Genomic DNA, 24558 nt, shown 5'->3' with positions numbered 1-24558 from the left:
ACCTTACCGCTGCCGTTTTGCCATTTAGCTTTTCTATTAACGAAACGATGAGGTTGGGTTGAAGTTGGATCGGAACATAATTGCGATCGTATTATAACAGGTATACATAAGTAATACTGAATTTGAGTTACGGTCAAGCTCAGTTTTATTTTAGCGAGGGATAGTCAAAGTTCGATCGGAATTCAATCGAAAACATATCACACCGTATCAACCGTTATATGTTGTATAGAATAGAATTGTTCCGGTGGATTAAGAGTCACGTTTAAAACATGTCTCAACATTTACACATTTTTCCTCAAGTTTAATTTAATTAAAGATATGTTTCGCATAAAGTTTACTCTTTGTACAATTAATGGGACCGACACGATCAAAGCGCCATCGCTTGTCGTTTTTATTTTGCAAATGCTTATGTAAGAAGATAAAATGTCATTCAAACGAAACCAGTTCCCGATCAATAAAAGATACCCGTCTTGATTAAAAGCGTAAATGTTTACAAAACATCCGTAGAAACCCATTACATCCGATAAAAGATAATAATTAATGTTGCCAGTACATTTTTTATACGTTTTAGGAATAACGCTATAACTTTTATAAAATAGTTTTTATTTATCGTACAATTTTTTTTGTTATATCGTAAACATACAAAAAGCCACATATGATTTAAGTACATATAATTTTGGACATGCAGATTTGATTGACTATCTGTTGGCACATAGACACCGGCTTCGTAAGCGTATTATATCGAACATTAATGCGTTGCCAGCCACCTGATCTACGGCAGATATAGTCCTTGTGCTTGAGTTTACATTGGCATATTCAACGTTCAAATGTCAACAAGCTCTGATAAAGATTATAGATGTAGCGGTCGATTAGCTGACGAGTGGCTGTTACTAGCCAGCCCTCCTAATCATTGAACATATTGTATGGTTTGTTAAAATTAAAACCTCTTAGCTTGAAACACCAAGGATTGTCAGCAAAATTATGCTCATTTTGTTTTGTTCCAGAGCCGAGATATCTTCTTTATCAGAATGTAAAACTTAAACGTCAAAGTTGAAGTCATATCACCATCTTTTATGTACGTTATTTGTGAAACAAACTTTTAAACAAGGAGCGGCCTACTCGTGGGCTTAACTCATTACGCTTGCCTTAATCATTATCAAGTGTAATACATTTTAAATGGTATGTTTGATTTTTAAGATTACTGAATAAAGTCCAATAGATATTTAAAATAAAAAGGGTAGCGATGCTGTCTCTTCTGGTCATATCTTGTGAATATTAACAACAAAAGTAGGATCCTTTGTTAATGATCACCGCGAGAGAACGGTAACCCGACCGACCACAGGCTATTCAACACTTTCTCTAACTCTCACTTTAATATGTAATTCGAAAAATCGTACTCTATTGTAAAAATAATCACTGGCCTGCAGTGAAATTAAAAGTGGTTAATAATTTACTATTTCACTTTCTTAACAAGAATTAAGAGAGACTCTGGTTAGCATTCTTTTGTGAACTGCGTGTTTGTGTGTAAGGGAGCGGAAATAGATTTGTAACGGAGTTCATACTAAGAATATATAAAACGTCATCATGACAGTCGGTGTAACAAAAGTGCTATTACATTTTAGCTTCCCCATTGTCTAACGAAGCTAAATCTGTATATAAATTTGTAAATTTAACTCTCAAAAATAGAAATTAGAAAGCCTTATCTATGACTGTATTGTACTAATGTGATGTGAGAAATGTATTTAACTGTATATAATGACGAGGGTGACATATTCACTTAGTGAAAAAACCCTCTATAATAAATAAAGATAAAAAAAGTGCTATTAATTTGAAGATTTCATTTTCCAATCACAATATAATTCAGAAACCAATACTGCTTACAAAAACAAAGATTGTGTTTGGGAAATAGATCGTGTACTTAGACTTTTAGAATAGATGTTTAGAAACATGTTTGACATTTGTCATGTCTTCCCAAGTGTAATCGAAACATCAACAAGCCATAGGTATATTATGGTTACGGTTTATTGGAACGAACACCCTACACTTCAAATATTATTCAAATATGAGAGAAATGAAACAAAAAAAAAAGTTTAATTGCTACCAACGCACCGGTTATCGCAAATAAAAAACCAGTTTATAATAAATGTGTAGGAAAATATTACTAGTTTATTTATAGCCTCAGGCACGTGGGAATTGTTAAATAACAATGGAAATCGCGCAATTAATATTAATCAGACGCCGCAAATAGATCGATCAGTGTCATTTTGCTTCCGAGCACTTTTCACCCATTAGCCTTCTGAAAAACCGTGAGATCTTCACAAATTGCGTCTAGAGTAGAAATATATAGGTACACCGGTATTGTAATTACCTATAATAATAGTGGCAGCGTTTGAAGTTTAAGCTTTGCTATAAATCATAATATTAACCTTTCGTTTTATTACACTATTGCGAGAGTAGTATTGTCGTCTGATAATATATTATCGTTATACTGTAGTACTGAAATGTCACTTTCATTAAAATCAAGTATATACCGTATAATTATGCATATCGTCGTTGCTCCTGCAACAGTGTCTATCTGTTTTTTTTTTAATTATTCATTCGTTTTTTCAATATATGAAAATTTCGATCAATGGATATCGCATAGTCAAATTTTTAACTTTTATTATACATTTAAAGACGAACTGTTTGTTTAAAATTAGAAAAATAAAAAGACTTTTCCTAAAGAAAATTTCACGATAAGCATCTACGACAGAGCTTTACGCACGCTTGGATCCTGAAACTCAAGGATACAAAAGTAATTGAGCCTTCTGGAATTGTTTGTTTAATTTTGGGTTTAAGATTTTGTTTATAAATATAAAGAATATTTTAATTTTGAACGTTGATTACATAAATAATATCATAACACTGTCAGTGCAAGATCTGTTCTGAGTATACAATATAGGCGTTGCGTGTCAGTGTTACGAGATATCAATTACGGCCGATATCTCAATCGACGGCTCCTCGATCTGAACTTTCTACTATTGACGGATTAACCTACATTTGGGTGTGAGATTTTTCCCAATGATTGCATTTGCATGAAAGAATCAAAGAAAGCACTGGGATGGTCTCCGCCCCCAGAACAATGGTGGGCTGTGGCGTTACTATTTTTACAATTACTGATAATTTGTTGGCTGTTATCGCATCATCTTTATGGCTCGCCACTCGTAAAAAACTCGTCAAAATTAACGTAAACTCTGTACAAGCGTATTTGTACGAGTATTTCAATAGAGACATTAAAACCATGTAATTGTATATCCCATTTCCCATAGCCTGTCGTTAGTCGTGACGAATGCGTATTTGATGGGTGTGTGGTACCTGTACAGCGTGGTGCGGTGCGCGACGTCCGCTTGCTCGATGAGCATGGCCAGGGCGCGCGCCTGCTCGCCCAGCGTCAGCAGCTCCAGCTCCTCGCGCCCCACCGCGTACTGCAGCTCGGCTTGCTCTATTCGCGTGTCTATGTTCCTGTTAACAATCATCAGTTATAAATACTTCCATTGTAAAATACGGCTGTTTACAGTGCAGTATTATGAGAGGATCTAATGATGTATGAAACTGAGAATAATAGTCTGGAAAATTCTTGTTTTCCCTATTCCATTACACTACCCTAATACCGGTTGATATACATGTGGCATACATCATTCGACAGATGGAGATTCATAAGTGGTTATTATCATTATTTAAAACTTATTTAAATTCTTAAATCAATTAATCAAAAATAAGGTTTCAAAATTTGTCATTTCAGAATTGACTATTTAAAGAGAAAGCCATAATATAAATACAAATCAACTGTTATAATTATTAAACTAACTCTGTGACGTGTGTCTTCTCCAGACGGCGTTTCAGTTCCTGCATGTTGGCGCGCCTCGAGTCCAGCTCGGCGCGCACGGCGGCGGCGCGCTCCTCCAGCGCCCGCCGGTCGTCCTGCGACAGCGCCGGCGCCTCCTCGCGCGGACTCGTGCACGGGGACGAGGCCTGCGCCGCCAAACGCGCTGCACTGAGAGACGCGCTCAGTTGTTTCTTTAAACTAGAAAAATGCAGCGTTTTAGGTAATTTGTCGACAGGTCTGCACTATTCTCTCTTCAGCGGTCTGGTTACAGCTGAAAAAATTTAGTCTAGAGTAAACTACCACTATTATTGCATGTATATGGAATGAATCTAATGATTTGTGTACTTGGACGTGTGGACACTCGCACGTATAAATAAATACCAAGTTACCACGAGCATTTTTAAATCAAGCCGTTTTGAATTTTTGAGTTTCCAAATATTATTTTAATGATATATTCTTAAGAGTTCATGAGAGGTTAAGACTAATATAATAAGTAGGTTAACTATATAATTTATTGCCGTAAATATGAATAATTTATTTATTGAAACGGTATAAACATAAATTAAGCTTGTAATATAGCATTTGCAAATTAATTGATAATGAATAATATAATAATGAATATAATATATTGTAATAAATACAATATAAACAAGATTTCAAAATTATCTCGCCGTTATTGCTCACTCAAATGTAAATTAATTTACTACCGCAAAGGAAAATACTCTGACTTCTGACTTAGAAGCACTGTCGAAAGAATTTTAGCGACATTTTTGTCAATCTTTTTCAGTATTCAGTACTGTCGTCTTCCGGTTTGAATGGTGAGTGGACCAGTGCAATTACAGGCACAAGAGATATAACATCTTACTTCTCAAGGTTGGTGTCGCATTGGTAATGCAACGGACGATTAATATTTCTTAAAGCACCATTGTCTATGGGCGGTGGTAACCCCTTATCATCAGGCCCATATTCTCGGTGGTCAACCTCAACAAACAACAACAACATCAGCAGCCTGTACCCACTGCTTGGCTAAAGGCCTCCTCTCCCTTTGAGGAGAAGGTTTGGAACATATTCCACCACGCTGTTCCAATGCAGGTTGGTGGAATACATCTCGACTCAACCTCTACTAAAAAAAAAGATAGATAATATATTGTTCCTAATGTTATTAATTAAATAAATGTCAGCTAGCTAAGCTCGGTAATAATAGGTAATAATAGGTATTTCTCTAAAATGGGATTTAAATAAAATATCAGATGTACTTTTGTATGAGTGTGTCCTTGTCGGTGAGAGCGGCCCGCAGCGTGTCCAGCTCTCTCGACACGTCGCGCGCGCCCGCGCTGCGCCGCCGCGAGCCCGCCAGGGACACCTCGATGCTCGCCATCTGAATAAAACATTACGATTAAACCTTGAAGAGTGAACTTGAACACTACTTATTACTATTATACTTATTGGTTATATTGCATTGCATTTTCCATTGCATCATTTTTACGTTAACGAAGAACGAATCTTTTGGGTAAAGCAGAAAAAAACGTTAAACAAACAAAAAGCGTAACTTTCATAAGACATCGGTATATGTGCTATCATTTTAATTACTGTTCACGCTATAGTTGTGTCTATCGTTGTTTTCATCACGCGAGTGATTGTTATCATATAAAAAATTACAAGTAATTACAGTATAAAAGTGAGATAATTAATTATTTGAGCCAATGATTTAAATCACTCTCTTCGTCCAGAGGCCAATTTGTTCTGACGTTTGTTGGTTTTGTAATTTAGTTTCAATTTTTAAATGAGTTTTAATCTCCCAGAATTCTCTAATTACTTTTTAATAATTGTTATCTAATAACTGTCATTGTGAGTTATGTAAATGATTTCCGCTTCCGTACGACACCGTTAAAACTTTCCTTTAATATTGCGTTATCAATATGCACTAGCGCCGGTAAGAGAGAATCATTAATAGTCCGTGTCATAGCGGGTAAAATTATATTGATAGCTAGTGATTATCTCGCATTTTCTCGTTCATTGCGCTGCGCATGCGCTACGCGTGTCATCATTGACGTGACAAATTGTGAGGCGCGGCGCAGGGCCAGGCGTCGGCGTAGGAGCGGTGAGTAAATTACTAAATAAATCATGTCAATCAGCTGTAATCAAACTAACCACATATCCGCTATGATTAATGAACGTTTTAATCCCTTCATACTTATTGCGTAACCACTACTTCCCCTCTATGTATAGGTTTTGTAAAGTATTGAAGTCCCTTTTTTTAATTCGCTATAAAAAACACTTTGATTGCAATATGTGCTGTTTTAAATATTAATATATAATAATAATAATAATATGAGACAACATCACATACATTACTCTGATCCCAATGTAAGTAGCTGAAGCACTTGTGTTATGGAAATCAGAAGTAACGACGGTACCACAAACACCCAGATCCAAGACAACATAGAAAACTAATGGTAATCTACATCGACTCGGCCGGAAATCGAACCCGGGACCTCAGAGTGGCGTACCCATGAAAACCGGTGTACACACCACTCCACCCCGGAGGTCGTCTAAATGAACTTTTCTCTGTTTCCCCAGATCCTGTTCGCTGGCAAAACTTAAATACCTCATAATTTCAATAGAAAAGCTAAGAAAGTTAATGATAAGGAATTACGGTATATATTGATAGATAATAATTATTTACAAAGAGAACAGCTTGTGTGGTACTGATCACTGTGGTTATATTGCATTGATACATCAGTACTTTTTTTATTTATAGGTATATTTTCCTTCCACCACATCGCCCGCGTGGTGCCCTATGTGTTTTTTTTGTTTTCAAGGATATGCAAAGTTTCACGTTGATAATCGATTGACTAGTTCAGATTTTAAAGCTTAACAAACAAATTGACAAAATCAGTTACGGATTTATTTTATTTACCATGATAACATAATAATTTAAGTTCAATATTTGATTTTGAACACGTAATTTATTAAGTTATGACATTGAACTTTACGTTAACTCGAAACATTTATTAATGTTATGTAACTGTTGTCTAACTCACATAAATTGTAAATTAAATTTACCGCGCGATGTAATGCAGGCATAATAAACTTTTCATCGTAGTATCGCGTGTAATTACACGTTAAGTAATTTTATACGCGCAGATATGACAAACATGTTGTCTAAACACTTAAACAGCCCACTTTATGTTGAGACAATCTTCTGTCTGTGAATACCACGGTTAGGGCAAGGTAGAGTTTCCTCTTGGAAACGTATTTTTATGTATTTTCTTGTATGTTTTCTTATTCCACTGTCCGCTCAAATGCATGCTGATTAATACACATGTTGTAGAAAGTCAAGCGACTTATGCAATTGTTAAAGCACACCATACATACATTGATTATTAATGGCATGTATAAAATAATACATGCCATTAATAATCAAATAAATCAATATAAATAATAATAGTAAAATATACTTAATTAAAGAAGGGTTTTTACATGCACCTTTAGAACAAAAATTTTACAAAACTATATTAAGTGATGCTAATACCGTTTCGGAATGTAGATTCTAAGGAGTTTGATGCCAGTTCTATATGCAGATAATATATCAAGAAGTATTAGTTCCACGCCTGTTTTGAATAATGTGCTCAAAGTGCTTGCTCAGATTTGAACTCGAGTTCTTTAGTTCCCAGACACTTACGGTATGAAATACACTTAAATGACATTTTACGCCATCAATTAAAAGATCTAAGTCAAGATCTATGTCACGGGCCTCGTGTCTAATTACTATGGCTCATTCGTGCCGAAACACAGCAATACTTTATACTAGTATTTAGGCAACCACGAATAATTTACATACAAATTACAACGCTAAGCTAATAGTCACAAAAAGTGTATTATGTAAACATAATTAAGTTTTTTCCTTTCGAACTCTACAGCGTGGAATGGGACACTAATTATTATTAATTACGTACGTTTAAAACTGACCACACTTTGGCTTGCAACTTTTGTTCCAGCTTATTCATTAGCGGTTTATTTGAGATGTAATTTAGCTTACTATTTCGAACGTAAAGGCCAATTGTTGTTAATAATAATGAAGAACAGAAGGGACGTTCAAATTGCAGTTCCGCAGACCGACAACGGTACTTATTCGCTGTTATTATGCATTTAAGAGCTCTCGTAACCCCGTGATCAGACGCAAGAGAACTAATGCCACACGCTTTGGATGTTACCTTTCAACACGTGCTTATTATAATTAATGAGCTGAAGTATCAAAGTCTAAGACGGAACAGAAAACCGGTTTTATTAATGATAAAAATTACTCGTAATAAAGTTGATTAAAACTTTAAATGCTATATTTTGAATGTACATAATCAATATCAAAATATCATTGATCGACTTTAAAGTTATAACAATACTGATTGGTATTGACCTGTAGAGATTGGTAGCGCTATGGAGAATGGTTAATATTTCTTTAAGTAGATTTTTCTATGGACGGTGATGGCCATTTACCATCTGCTGGCCCATTGACTAGTCTGCCTGCCACTTTTAAGAAATAAACTAAAACTTTTTTAACTATGTTACTTATTCTACACAATATAAATTCTAATAACATTCCATGGTTGGTATTTCCCTGAAGCTGTAAGTAGCATCTTGTCGTATATAATAGCGCACAGGCCGCCTTAATTAGGATACTACGGTGGCAGGCTTGAATGCGGTTAGCGAGGAAGTCGTTGGTTGTTACCGCGCTTCCTGCGCCCGCGCCGTTCCACTCGGCGGCGCGCGACTAAGGTCCGCTCAGCCTTGGGGTCGTCAGGTGGACGATCTTACAAACAATGTTATATATGACAACTATAATATAGCCCATTCATAAATTTAGATCTATATTAAAACATTTAGTCATAAACATAAGTATATATACATATTCCTTATATTACTCAATTGGATAGTCTCCATAGATGGATAATAAAAAGTGTAGTCAGTAAATGATGATATTTTGAATATTAATGATCGTGGGTTACGAACCAGGCGATCATTTGTATTTTTTCATATTATTTTTGGCGGTGAAAAAGCGGGTAGGATGTATGTACATAGCGGAGATAAACATATAGGTATTATGTTTAATTTTGTAAATATACAATTAGGTACATTAAACAATAAAAATCTTTAAAGTAAATGAATGTACAATAATTAACATATATGTATGCAGATATAATCTATATATGCAATAAATTAAAATATCCACATAGGAAAAACGATCAAATTAACTGTTACGGGCAAACCACGACTGACGATGTACTCCTGCGCGAACTAGCCATGACTTGAGTTCATAGCATCGCCATTTTGCTGTTTAACAAGATCGTAAATTTACGATGATCAACTTCTCAACTGCTAAGTAGTTTGATAATACAACTTTAAAGTATAATTTATTTAATATAAAGACTTTTATGTACCGTTTTTATGGTTATTTAGATTCTTAGAATCATAATTTAAATGCAAAAAAATATCTATAAAGATTTACGATCGGATACAAACGTATGGAAACTGTTTATCTCGGACATTACTTGGAGTGTAGGACAGGAATAGAGGACATGCGTTCGGAGAACTTTATCGAGGAAATGGCATCCTTATGCAGATTTCTGATAACGTAGAGGTCCTCGCCAGATTATGCCTGCTGTATACGGCAAGGGATATTTTGTTTTGATTGGTTCAATACACGGTACCTAAGGCGTAGCACTTATTAACACTAATATAAGAGTGTACTTTATAATGAGAGGCGCTTAGGTGATTGGTGACGGCGACAAAGATGTTCACTTAACATTGGATGCCCAAATTCTTCGTCCTCCAACAAGCCGAAGCGTGAATGTTCTGTGTTTAGGAAATGGGAACAGGTTTGTAGATGTTGCAGGTTCAAGTCCCGTCAAATATCGCATTATAGCGTGCTAAATTAATGTTTATAATGTATTGTATGCATGGAATAAATGAAAAAGTTCAAAGGTATCAAAACATCCATATCAGGTATTCAGCGATCCAAAAAAACTCCTAAGGTTCCAAAGATGTAAGGAGATGAAGCTTTTGCTAAATAGCGAACAAATTATTATATTTTCATTGATTAAAATAAAAAAGGAAAATAATTAGTAGTATATAGTAATATTAAATTTTAAAAAAAATAAAGAATGCCAAAACAAAAAAAATAATTGATATAAAAAGTATCACAGGTGTGTACGTGTTTAAATAAGGATTGCCTAGTGTGTGAAGATAACGTGAAATCGTATTATCATTGCCATTTCGAAAGCTAACACGTTCATTGTGTGTTTGTTCACACTTGGAAGTGTTAAGTTAACACATTTACAAGTATTTTTAATAAGTTTACTCGACAGATCACAAGCAATAATGTGCAAGTACGAACGATACTTTAACATTACATTTTGTGAATTGTTGACGCAGAACCAGTTTGTGTTCTAGGTTTTATTACACTTAGCTGTTAGGCGATATATGTTTATTCATTTAAAAAACGTATTTATAAATATTTTGCGTATATTATCTTCTATCGTCTTAATCTTCGTTACATAATTTTCCTTTCAACTGACATCGCTTATCATGTGAAGAAATTCCACATTAGTATGATTTCATTAATTGTATTTATTACACATATTAATCTCATGTTTAGCAGTGAACTTATAAGATGAAAAGCACTTAAGGAAACCATGCTGAGTGGGGTTTAATTATGCTATGTGTCTCCATTAACACACAGTATATAGAAAAAGGCGGAAAATCTCCAATCTTCCTTCATAACAGAGGAAAACTCCCGCTGTCATAAATTAACGACCTTTTATTGTTTGTTGAAAATGTATTAAGTAATTATGTTCAATTTATGGATAATTCATTACAATTTTTTAGGTGTCATAAGAATAACTTAATGACATAATCGAATACGTAAACAATTTGAGTTGTATTCATATGCTTAAACATATGTAGTTTTCCCGCAGTGAGGAGCGGTAAGTAATTACGAAACATTAAATGTCTCCTGCTAGGTCTACTTAGACAAATGGCCTTTAGACCATCTCACATTATTCATTTAGTAGCACGCGTGACACATGACCGAACATAACAGAATCACTATACCCCGAGCGCAAGATGAATTATAAATAAGTTAAGCAACGAGTTTACAAACTAAACACATAAAAAAGTCTCAATTTGTTAGATCTAAGTTTCTCAAGTTGCATAAGTTGTATTTGTTAACAAAAAATAAAACCACTCACAAGCCTCAGACCTCGGTTTAATTTTATTTGTGTAAAATCTACATCTTAATTATACGTATTTTATTCTGTAAGCGGCAAATTACACCGCGAACCAGTGAAGCTATAAACAGAAACCACTATCGTAAGATCAGGAACCGGTGTTGTTTCATAGCCCTAATCTACGCCATTCCCACTGATTGTCTCGTTTCCTACGGCGAATGTTTATTTGTTTTCACACGAATTACTCAAGAGTGAGAATATATGTGGCGATGCTGTCTCTTTTATCTCTATCGTTAGTTTGTAGTGTTTGTTATCTGTGTTATTAATACGAGCGACGACGAGGGGAAGAGCGCTCTTGCGAGATTAACGATACTTCAGTCTTAACAATTGTTGACATATTATGAAATCAGATTATATACATAATGGGCAATTTTAAAAATACAATTAAAATGTTATATATTTTTTTATTTATGTATTTTCACTTAATTATTGGGTACCTCTATGGTATATAGGCTTATGTCAAAAAAAGTATGTATATATGTATTAATTGTTTGGTTTTTATTTTAGTATTTAATACACGCTTACCGAAATGCAAGAAAAAGATAGATAGAGAGAGAGAGAAAGTTAAAGTAAGTGTGACAATAATTAAGGAAGCTGATGAGTAAAATTTCTAAATATCTAATTAGCTGGTGTAGTGTAAAGCTTATTGTGTAGCAAGCAATTTTAATCAAAAATTACGAACAATTTTCAGCAGTAGAATGATTGATATGCAGCTCTATAAGCTCAAAGAAGGATTCGCAGGAGGGGAAGAGTTTATTTTGTTTTTTACGTATGCTTTCATGCACCATTCATTCAATTGTATTGTAATTTAGTACAACAGTTGAAGGCATGTGCGTGATAATCCTTGACATAATATCATTGATTTGCAAAAGTTGGCGAGAGAGTCGCTTCGGAAAAAGGTTATTAAAATTGCAATGCATGATGACCATCAGCAGGTTAGCGATATTTGCTTTTACAACCGCTATTCTATCCTATCGTTAGTTATGCGTTAACACACAGAATTGAGGGTATTTTTTTAAAAATGATCCCGCATGAGACTTGAAAAAAATCTCCTCCAAAGAGGCTTAATTACTTTTCAACCGACTTCCAAAAGGAGGAGGTTATCAATTCAATTACAAATGAATATGCACGAAAAAGTAATAAAAATAATTGCGTATTCAACATATTTTTTAGAGTCTTCCTAAGTTAAATGAAATGAAAAATATTAGACTACTTAAAAGTTGATTAACGATTATATCATGTAGTTATAATTATTGTTATATTTGGAGTCGGTGTCAGCCAATAAAACCCTACAGTATATCTATCAAAAAACAATACGAGAATACTTTAACAAATATGTTTTTTACAAATTACCTTTTACACAATAATATACTGGATCAATCAAGGGGCTCGTATCGCTTCTTTCTTTTGATTGTTGGGGCAAGGGCACCGTGGCTGACACCGGCTCCAAATATACCAATAACTATAACTACATGATATAATCGTTAATCGACTTTTAAGTAGTCTAATATTTTTCATTTCATTTAACTTAGGAAGACTCTAAAAAATATGTTGAATACGCAATTATTTTTATTACTTTTTCGTGCATATTCATTTGTTTTAAAATAGTGTTTTGTTTGAAGTCGGTTTTTCTTTTTGTTAAAATTTTTATTTATGTATAGTATATACGATACAAATCGATTTTTATTGCTGAACTGATTTAATCTTTATCGATACGAAACATGATCATAGTCGTGAAGCAAGACTAAAATTGACGTGCCAGGGCTGTCTTAGTCTGGTACATTAAATCGCGACGTTTTTTTCAATGACAAATTGTTGCCTATTTGTTATTTATATCAATGCACAAATATTTTACGTAAGTGCACGTGCACAAAACATCCATGATATTCATTTTGTGCTGTACATGACATTAAATAACAATTTTGAACTGACCAATGCTAATATCCAATACAGCTAGTTTTATTTTTAACTTTGGTATCACAATGCCTCCTTACATTAATCTCGGAGCCAGACCTTGGGCTATGATCCTCGTCACGCATGCTTTATGCTAGCAGGTTCCTTCCATTATAAAGTTTATCAAATATAATTAGTTCAGAATAATTTCAGTTACACGCCTTAACAAAAAATCATAATTAATACCATATACTTAATCGGAGACTTAAATCAGCACATTGTTAAAAGCTTCGAAGGTTTATATAAAAAGGTCGCATTACATGTTTACAAACATCGCATGTACCGCGTGGAATGGCTGTAAACAACGCTATCGTGGTCAATCATGTCTGATGTTATCTGTGCGACGCTAATTGTCCTGCCACCGCCATCTTGCGTGCGTGCCAATTAGTGCGGGGACGTGCTGTCGATGTTATCAAGTGGTATCAATTTTTATTTTAGATCATGATTCATATTTATATCTATTTGTCAGAACTGATCGTTTATCTTGAATTCATTTGACAGCAGAGTGTTATTTTAAGTATTTCTTTTGACAAATGATAAGTACGCAAACTGCAAGGTATAAATATCGATCGAGATTAAATTTACGTCGAAATTCGACAAGTCGCTTAGTTTTAGTTCGAGACCATTTTATAATCAAATGTAGACTTAAAACCAATTGATGAACTCATAAGTGTAAATTCAGACTTTATACTATTTTTTAATAGTGTGTCGATATAATCTTATACATTTATCGATATCCCAGTAAGTTTAAAAATACAGCTGTACCTAACGACTGACTAATAGACTACAAGAATGGTTTCTTTAATTACCTTTTTTTGCTTATTATCGGTCTATGTAAATGGTCTATGATTTATTATGGTGAGGTTTCTATATTTTTTGTTACAAGAATTTATACCATCGCAATTAATGTTTCTAGTTTTATTGATGTGCAGGCAAGTGCATTCCCAACGAATGCTTCCTTAATTTTAATGGCATCATATGATGATATGGCACGTGTCTGCTATTTACAAATCGACCAAGCAGGCCATGTAATAATAGGAAATATTTAGAAAAATATACAATTTGTGAAATCTACAATTACAGTCTGATAAAACCGATCTTGGAACTTTGTACATTATGTTAGATGACAGGCTTTTATCGGGCGTATAGTAAATTAAAATGTTTTAGAATTTCCAAATAAATTCATCATACATTTAAATTACAAACAATTACAAGAATAATAGAATACTATTTTCAAAAATCGGGTAATTCTTGAGTAAGTGTAACCTGAAATTATTTTTTTAGGTTGCAATTTTGATTTCAATTGTAACAATGATTACCTTTTGATTACTAATTTGTAATTCGCAACACAAACCGTGACCATCAGTGGAGACCAATCAGGGATGGTGTGTAGATTCCATTACCAACTATCCATTGAATTGCAGTTACGATTCTTCGGGTGAAAAATTAACCAGCTCGTGTCAACAGTGGGGTGTTATTGAGATAGGTTGATACATGTTACAAAAATGTTTGTGCACTATAATGTCTCTTTGTAATTTGAAACATTAAATAAAAAAAGCATAAAACAGTTCACCGACCTTGGCTTCCAGATTCTCGAGGTTAACGACTCCCGGCTCCAGGGTTTGCTGCAACAACAAACAAATGGAATGTCTTAAATGTTATGATAATTAGCGGCGGACAATGGGACCCTTGCTTTGTGCGCCGAGGGTTCGGCCGTCTGTTTCACCGCAATCATTAACAATTTTAAAATAAGTATTTCACTTAAAATACTGATATTTAAATTGTAAGTAAAAATATTATAAGTGCCTTTTGAAGAATAGCTTTAGGCAAGGAGTCTGTTAAACTAAAAATGCCCACGCATAATTCCACCTTTTGTAAAAATAATCATTGCTGTTTCCTAGAAAGATGAAGAAGGTTTCAACGTTCACAATTTTTTTAAGTTGAAGACTATTTTTTTATTTTTTATATGCGTCATCTCAGTAATTATAAAATGTAACTGTATGCTTTACAAAACTCATATTGACAAAGTCTAAATCTGTAATATAGAGTAACGATACTCTTGCTTATTGATTGTCACCACCGAAAAATCTACCATCAGTTCGGTAAGAAATATCTAAAACTATGAACAACAAACAAAAGAAAAGAGTTTTGTACCTTAATGGTCATATTTATTTTTAATACGTTTAGTAACATATTTTTTTGTTTTGAATTGTTCATAAGTAGATCGTTTTCTAGCCAAGATAATTCATATAAAATTTCGTTCGTTTGATATTGCATTGGCATTGATATTTGCATATACGCTAAACTTTAATAAAAATGAATTAAAACAGTTAGATGACAGAGTCAGAGACTACATCAAATAAACGAGATCTCAGTATCCGCTGTGACATTTTAATTGGTGTCATTTAGAAACAGTTTTGCAGTGACTCATAGTTCAGAACTTCTTATTTACCGGAGCAGATCGAAGCTTATTAGGAGTAATCAGCCCGTGGCCTTCCGCGGCCTGCTGCGAGCACGCGACCCAACCGACGCGAACGAATTATACTGACGAATCAACGTGCTTACAGGCTGAGCGGAATCATTGAAGAATTAACTTTTCTGAACTTAAACACGAGAGAAAACACATGAAATAGTATTACAAAGCCGTCATACAACATACATAGATAGCTTGTTTGTTAGAGAATAAGACCCATATTATACCGAATATTGCCAAGGAATTTTATCATTATGTCAGACGTCCAAACAATTCGCGCATTATATATTATGTTCATATATTAAATGTGCAGTATGTGTGTACTTGTTTGGAACTTGCAACATTGGAAGCAGAAATGTGACGCATCCACGGTAGCCCTGCGCCGATGTGAAGATAAGATACATTTCTGTTTATTTCAGAGATCGTATCGCGACTATCTTTATATTCCTGGAGGAGACGTGAAGCTACAATATTCTGTTACCATGACATTATGTGTAGTTATAGTTCACGGATGTCGACAGAAACTTTGAAACAACTTTGAAATCGGAAGGATTTTATTATATTTATCTTCTTATTATTTTGTAAATATAATTATAACAAATAAAGTTGCCCTCATGTGTTGCGATCATTGACTTGAAATTGTTCAATTATTGTATCGTGCCTAATATAATCTAAAACGGCGGCGCGTGCGCGCATGCGCAAGTAGCGTTTCACGATTCCGTGAATGTCAATTGAATTCACGTTACGTTTGAAATAATTAACACATTAAATCGTCAGTTAACATGCCATTAATGCGCCCGAAACTCTTGTAACGGTATGATTACAAAGTGTCATTATGTCACAAGACGTAAGAAATGGATATGTTTTGATTGTTTTACTTTGTTCGATCTATTTCGATTTATATAGCCAGCTAAGTTGATTAGTTATTTTTAATATAACTGGGCGATAATTTGTAGCCGGAGACTTAAATTTATATTAATAACATAAAGTAAATAAATTAGGTACTCAATTATATAACCGGAACACTCTGCGTGGCCTTGGTGTAATTAACGAAAGAAACCGACCAATACGCGACAAATATTATTCATTACCATCTAATTCTACGATAACTTTATAAAATTATTCAATTGAAGACTTTACACACTTCTTAAAATTCAAAAGGTCTCTAACGAATGAAGAATGTAGAGAGTGTTTTTTTAAATTAATATCATACATTATCTATCATTATAATAAGATAATGTTTTCATATAGATTACGAACTGTCATTTGTTCTATTTCGTTTTTTACAACCATGTCTAATTAAATTAAAAAGTTTTCATTAGGCTTTTCGTTAGTTTATTATAATATATTATACCTACTTTACGTAGGTAACGCAGTCAGACACAGCGTTTTAAGACAACGAAAAAGCTATGTTTAGTTTTAAAACCGATGGCCAGGAAAAGGTAGATATGCCGCTTATAAAATATAGATTAGATTAGGGATTCGGGCGGCTCGGTCTAATTTAATGCCGAGTCCGGCATTAATTTCGGTCAACTCACTGAAAATTGAGGTTCTAATGGTATTTACAACAACAAACAACAACAACAACAGCCTGTAAATTCCCACTGTTGGGCTAAAAGCCTCCTCTCCCTTTGAGGAGAAGGTTTGGAACATATTCCACCACGCTGTTCCAATGCGGGTTGGTGGAATACACATGTGGCAGAATTTCTATGAAATTTGTCACATGTAGGTTTCCTCACGATGTTTTCCTTCAACGCTGAGCACGAGATGAATTATAAAGACAAATTAAGCACATGAATCAGCGGTGCTTGCCTTGGCTTGAACCCGCAGTCATCGTTTAAGATGCACGCGTTCTAACCACTGGGCCATCTCGATTCTAATGGTATTTACTTCAACCAAACTTGTAGAAATAAGAAAAAAAACAATTATCTTATGAATTTCTCATCCCAATTTTCCGTACTAGGTATTTATCATTTTCGTTTGAGGTACTTAAAGAACTTGCTTATGCCTAATTTACCCCTTGAAGGGTAAGACGGAGGATGTTGGACTTGCTACATACCGAATTTCATCAACATTGGTTCAGTGCTCTAGCCGCGAAAGCGTAACAGACAGAAAGACACGCAGAGTCACTTTCGCACTATTAATATTAAGTATTGAAGTGTAGATTAATAATAATAATAGTATTTTAAAATTTAATGCGGACAAAAAGTTATAAATTCATACATCACTTTCTGCGATACGGCCGATTTTATATTAATCTGAAAAAATATAACGATTTAATAAATTTACTAATAAAATATTTAATATGGAGGTACTTTGTGTTAAATTAATTCTTTAGTAACAATTTAATTAGCTATTTAAAAATCTGGCCTTAATTTTTTTTACTAGTTATTATGATTAAGATATTACTCATTATATTTTCGAAGTTCATAAGTTATATAATAAGTCAAATAGTTTTATTTAAATAGTTAAATTAAAAAAAATATTAACTATACATTTGTTTATTACTATAAATATTATATGACATAATTTTAGTTTCCTAAATGAAAAGAATAGATCGCGTGGTATCACTATCACGTGTTATATGATGTTAATTAGATTATTGAAACACCGACAAATAAGAGTTTGTAGATTTTGTTAGATGATAATTAGAATGTAGATTTAGGTAAAGAAAAAACTTTTGTTTAGTTACTAGAGCGGATTAGAAAACCTCACGAGACACGATTCCTGGAAGATGACTGCGATCAACTAATTGCATTTTACACATTCTTGTCGTCCGAGAACATGCCAGAACGATGGCTGAGGTAAAAACTACTATTATTTCCCTTTGCTTTATAGCGTTCATCCGGAAACCGTTAAGCAGAAATTTTATAGCTCTCCTGCATAATATGGTCTGCACTTTGTGTATACATCTATTGTATAACTATGTAAATTTACTCATCTCGTTAATCTATATTATTTTATTCTATACTTATGTTATAAATGAGAAAGTAAATCTGTCTGTCTGACGCTCTTTTGTTGCTAAATAACTTAACGAATTTGATGAAATTTGGTTTGAAACAAATTTCAATTCCAAGGAAGGACAGAGATTACTTTTATTAGCTAACACATGACAACTAAACCTTTAAACGATGTCACAAAATACAAATGATATATATGTAGATAAAATAACAAAAGCAATTGTATATATAGATGCATTTTATGTCTTTCTATATAATTTGTCTCTAGCTTTATGTTCGGTAATAAAACGATACGTACCTACTTAGAAACACTATGGTTTATTTTGCAACCAGCACAGTCGACATGGTAAGGTGCACTGTCAGCCTACGTAATTTAGGAAACGGATACTAATTATATATTGGAAATGACTTAAGTCATGGTCATGAAACCACGGACAATAACACAAGAACGATATAAGTATACACATTATACATAATGTTACAAACATTGCACAAGCGACTATTGGTGAGGATGGATGGAGGAATGTATTATTGTTATTCTATCTAGCAAATTGAAACTGAAATTTGGAATAGTTTTTTATACAGTACGGCCATTGACGAGAAAGATATATTAACAATGAATTATACCGCCATTGTGTTGTTACACTGGCTCACTCACCATTCAAATGAAAACAATATTAGTACTGCGGTAAAATCAGTAATGAGTAAAAGGATATTTATACTCTGGCTAACAGCAAGAGCTACTACGCGGACGTAGCTGTGGGCGGAAGTATAACAAATCTTAATATTAGTATCATATTATTGTATTTTTGGCATTTTGAAAGCACGTGACCAATTTGATTACCTTGCAATCTATTTTACGATTGTTTTCGCTTGTTTTATTGCAAACGATATTTTTGCCTTAAATGTGACTTGCATGACTAATGCGAAATATTCCAGAAAATATACTTTATAATAAGCTATGTAAGATGATTAACTTCGGTAAAAATATAAAACGAGTAGCTTGTGTTACAAAATGTTGATTCCACTCTTGTTCGTATGCCACTTTAGAGTTCTTGTTTAGTCGGCAATCGGCGTCTCTTTGGTACCAGCTATGTTAGCCTGGGCACGACGGGTCGTGGGCGCGCGGCATCCTTTGTTATTATGAAGTATTGAACAGTAACATTAGGAATAAATTTAAATACTATCTCAGTATAGCCAAGATATGCTACCTACTTCAAGAGTTGTAAAACTGTTATGTTATTTCACATATAACATGAAAACATTAAAAAAACTAATAAGCATATTACCGATTTACCAAAACCAGAGATTTTGTTAGTTATAGTAAAATAATTCTTTTGTTCTAAGTTTTGGTCTTGAACCTCGGAGTGCAACGAGTTCGAGTACTTAATTGGCCGTTCACAGTAATGTTTTCGTTTTTATTTGCTATTAGCAGGCGTCAAGTAGGCGTGGAAATCACGTCGTAACGTTTACTGTATCTGTAATTACGGCATTTCTCAGATTATAAAAAAACTTTGTGATGACTGACTACACACAATTGTTTGCGCGTACAGTGGGCGTCGACTCCACAGACACGGAAACTTAGGAAGGTTCCTAAAATCCATTGTATTTAGAATTGCATTGAAATAAATTATTTTGAGATCGTGTGTACGAGTTCTCGGTTCCCATATTTATTATAACAGTATTGCCTCACTGAAGTTGTAATTAATGATGTGGTATAACAAACTTTAATTAAAATCAGGATACACAATCAGGATCTTTTGGATCATATATGTTTATAAAATGATTACTTTATAGATTAAATATTATTCATATAATGACATATATATGTATTTGATGCAATGTTTTGCAATAGCAATGTGTTTTCCTCTGAGATTTTAATTTGACGTTTCTATAGGTAGGCCTTTTTAATGCATACAATCTTTGTACATTATTTTGATGTATATCATATGCTTAAGTTTAAAGCAAGTCTAGGCAAGTAAGTAAGTAAGTTACGTTACGTTTTTTGAATAAAATGTCATCATATTTTAAAATAAAAACCAAAGACTTTGTTTAATGTCACTTAAAGAGATAAAAACTTAAATATCTAAAATGGTATTTACCTATTTTTAATAGACAAGGTATAATACTAATGTATAAAAAACTTGTAAGATAATTAACACCTATTTTTTTCTCACATAATGTATTTGCAGTTTACACTAAACAATTAGTACCCTGTAATTTTGGAGATATTACAAGACATTTGAATAAGCGTATGAGAAACGAACGTGGGACGTGCAGTTATATTCAATATTAACAGTACAGGCGGATACATCGTTTGACTTGAAATTTATTGTGTTACAACATTTGCTTATAGAAATATCTCATTAAAATTATTATGCAATGTTTATGTTATATACAAATATTTACACTTGTGACGTCAGAACTTATAAAAATTATAGTTTGTAAATTGTTTAAAAATTAAAAATTAAACAATTTACAAACTATAATTTTTATAAGTTCTGACGTCACAAGTGTAAATATTTGTAAATAGACATTTGGAAGCTATTGTCTTTATATTAATCTTTAATTTTTTTCTTTAAAATCTCCTGTACGTTCCACAGTCTACTGGTTCAGTTTAAGTTCAATAAATACCTAGTTACCTATAACAGTTCAACGTACAGTGGGTTCATGACATTGTATCTACAGTTGCCTCACTACCGTGCTGTACTAAAGATACATTTAATAGACTTGATGCTGTAGAAATCAGAGTCTGAGTTATGGAATTACTTACGAAGCCACTGTTGACATAATACTTACGGAGTAACAAGTAGTACAAATGGATACGAAAAATTAATAGTAAGGTTACTATACTAAATATACTACGATACAACTTAGATGTAGCATCAGCAGCAGTAGTCAGTTTTATAGAATTTAGCAATTGTATATGTATATCTAAGTTGTGTCGTACTATATAATAATAAAAAATCTAAACGTCAATTAAATAGCTCTGTCCGAGCAAAACGAATCGTTTTTTGAATATCGTAACCAAGCTTCAATAATGGATTCGGGATTCAGTCGGCAAGAGGGGTTTAATAAGCACAGTCAAAAAGGCTATGGAAATCGCGGTCCGACGAACAAAGCTGTGCGCAAGACTCGTAATGAATACATAAATCACAATGAATTCGAGTATTTTAATTTCATAACAATTTTCATGTGTTCTTTGTTTTATCCGCGGGGTTCATATTACAAAGGATACGGTTGTTCGTGTCGTGTGTCAACAGCGCGTGTACGGCCGTACGTGGCCTGTGTACAATACCTGACAGGCACTTGTTTATTTTTATTACTTGAACGCAACGACGAAAAGAGGATAATGGACGCGGTGGCTGTGGGGTAACTAGAGTCAGGATTTCGTTAATGATTGTGTAATACAAACGTCCAAGTCAATAAACTTGAAGAGGCTTGATGGCCCAGTGGTTTGAACGCGTGAATTTATACCGATGATTGCGGGTTCAAACTCAGTAAAGTTTAGTAAGTAATTAATTAATTTGTGATTACGATTCATCTCGTGCTCCTCAGTGAAGGAAAACATCGTGAGGAAACCTGTATGTGTCTAATTTCAACGAAATTCTGCCACATGTGTAGTCACCAATTGGCATTGGAGCAGCTTGGTGGAATATTCTCCGAACCTTCTCCTCATAGGAAGAAGAAGTAGTAATGTTGATCAAAACTTAGAGGAACTCAATATTGTTTTTTTAGATGAATACACATTATATTTTTAGAAGCAGATACGTGCTTTTTACTATTTATTGAGTTATAAAATGAATGTAAAATTCTTCACCCGTACAATGTAAGTCCAGTATGATTTAACGAGCTTCGCTTTGTAACACTGTGCCTGCCTTCGTAAAACTAACTAGTTTTCGCCGGCGGCTTCTAATGTATTGAAATAGATAACCGTTTATATTTTAGCTTCGAGGCGACATCGTGTCATAAACTAACATACGAGCTTAATAAATTTTACACATAATTGATGAAATAAGAGTCGTATAACTATCGACACGTCTCAGCAATGTGACGGAAATCTATTTATTATCTATTTATGTGACGGAATTCTATAATATACGTGAAATATATAATATTTGCGAAGATACTCAAACGTTTAAATATCGATAATACTAATATTCGACCGTTGAAAACATGTTAGTGAAATATGTATATAATCTATAAATATATGGCTATTGTAGCTAATCATGCAAAATTCGCTGCATATTTCGACATGAAAATTTTACTACTATATTCAGTGTTTTTCAGAGAAGGTTTTTACGTAAAAATTATCATACAATAAAACTCGACAGTTTATTACAGCCGCAGATTGGCGAGGCCGGAACTTCTAATAAGTTTTTATATATTTTCAGTCTCTTTTATATAATATAATAACCGTGATATACATTTAATAATAATACGTCTGTATTATTATTAAATGTATATCCCTGTTTAGTTTTAAACATCCACGGGTTCGGATTCAATGGGTCTTTTCATGTCTGCCGGAAATCAGACAAATATGTTGTTTCTTAAACCGTAAATCTGAACCGTGATTGCGATATGCTGACCCGCCAGCAAAAGTATTTCCAAGAAACATTTTGGTCTGACCGTAAAACATTTTTTTTGACAAATAAACTATACTATAAAAGCGATAAGTTCAAGAGAAAAATAATACTATAATACTCACGAGTGAAGCGGATCGCTGCTGTTTGTTGAGATCATGTTGGCTGCGACTGCGCTCCTCGCCCGCGTCGGAGAACTGCCCCGACTTACGGGAGCTGCAAAACACAAGCGTCTCTTGTAAGAATATCATTACGCTTAAAGACTAGAACTCACTCTCTTCGCTGTTCAGATCTTATGAGCTTATATGAGATCCCTCGCAACCAAATAATTATAGGCTGCTGATATTTGTAGTTGTTGGTATGCACTGTTTGTCGTTTATATGAATGCAACGCCACATTGGAACTTCATCCACCTAGCAATATCAGTCCTCTATCTTACTAATACGAATTATATCACATAAACATTCATTATATTACTTTCAATATCGAAGTGACCTTGAATAATACGAAACGCATAGTATTGTTTTCGACACTTGATTTTGTGACGGTATTTGTTAAATTTCTCTCAAATTCCACACAGATCGCAGCGGCGCGATGGTCCATGACAAGTCTGCTCTTGTGAAGTCACGTTGACTCAACACCAACATCACCTCGACATGGAACCTTGAAACACTGGCTCAGTTACTTTTGCACAACTGCACTAGATTTTATTATTTGTTGGTCAATGAGGTGCTAAGTATATCTTCTTTCTACCTTTATTAGAAAACTTTATTATCACACTATAAGACAAATAAGAGTATGTTTAAAAATGAGTAAGAATTCAAAATCAAAATAAACTTTACTCAAGTAGGCTTTTACCAGCACTTTTGAATCGTTATTTTACAATTAAGTGAAGCTACCACCAGTTCGGAAAGTAGATTCTACCGAGAAGAAACGGCAAGAAAATCAGTAGTTACACTTTATCAACATTTAAAAAATACAAAGTTAGTTAAATACAATCATTTAAATTAATATATCCTCCTTGGAAGTCAACGGGTATTAACTCCAGGCTTTTTATCATCTATAAAATCTTGTATCGAATAATATACCTTTTTTACCAATGGATTTTTTATAAACTATTTGAATTTACGAAACGGCAAAGTTAAAAATGTCTACGGTATTTTATTATAGAACTGGATACCTTGCCCCAAGAAGGATTTATTGACTTTGCAAAGTCGCAGTTGATAAAATCTGTTCAATTTTTTATATTAATCTAAATTAATATTTATTCCCCGTGGATTACAATTGAGCTGATGGTTCGACGAATTAAATAAATTCGTTAATTAAATAACGACGGTAAGATCACCCCTTGGGCTTGCATCCGCCCCTAGTAAAAAATAAATACGGAATTAGAGGGGAGATTAGCAGATGTAATAAGGTCTTAATTTACTTGTATTAC

The 24558-nt window shown here is 33.7% G+C and overlaps 1 protein-coding gene across 1 annotated transcript in view; it reads right to left on the bottom strand.

The window, feature by feature from the left end:
* Positions 1-24558, bottom strand: part of LOC124533569 — a 61619-nt gene that overhangs the window by 7907 nt on the left and 29154 nt on the right. Inside the window, exons 3-7 of the mRNA XM_047108939.1 lie at positions 23246-23336; positions 14682-14729; positions 5122-5243; positions 3848-4063; positions 3355-3501 (exon numbers count right to left, since the gene is read on the bottom strand). Coding sequence (XP_046964895.1) covers positions 3355-3501; positions 3848-4063; positions 5122-5243; positions 14682-14729; positions 23246-23336 — 624 coding nt within the window. The remainder of the gene's footprint in view (positions 1-3354; positions 3502-3847; positions 4064-5121; positions 5244-14681; positions 14730-23245; positions 23337-24558) is intronic.

Source organism: Vanessa cardui, chromosome 11 (genome assembly GCF_905220365.1).
Source record: "Vanessa cardui chromosome 11, ilVanCard2.1, whole genome shotgun sequence".
In the NCBI taxonomy this organism is placed as follows: domain Eukaryota; kingdom Metazoa; phylum Arthropoda; class Insecta; order Lepidoptera; family Nymphalidae; genus Vanessa; species Vanessa cardui.
The sequence above is the reverse complement of the archived record's forward strand: the minus strand, read 5'-3'. Positions and strand labels throughout refer to the sequence as shown.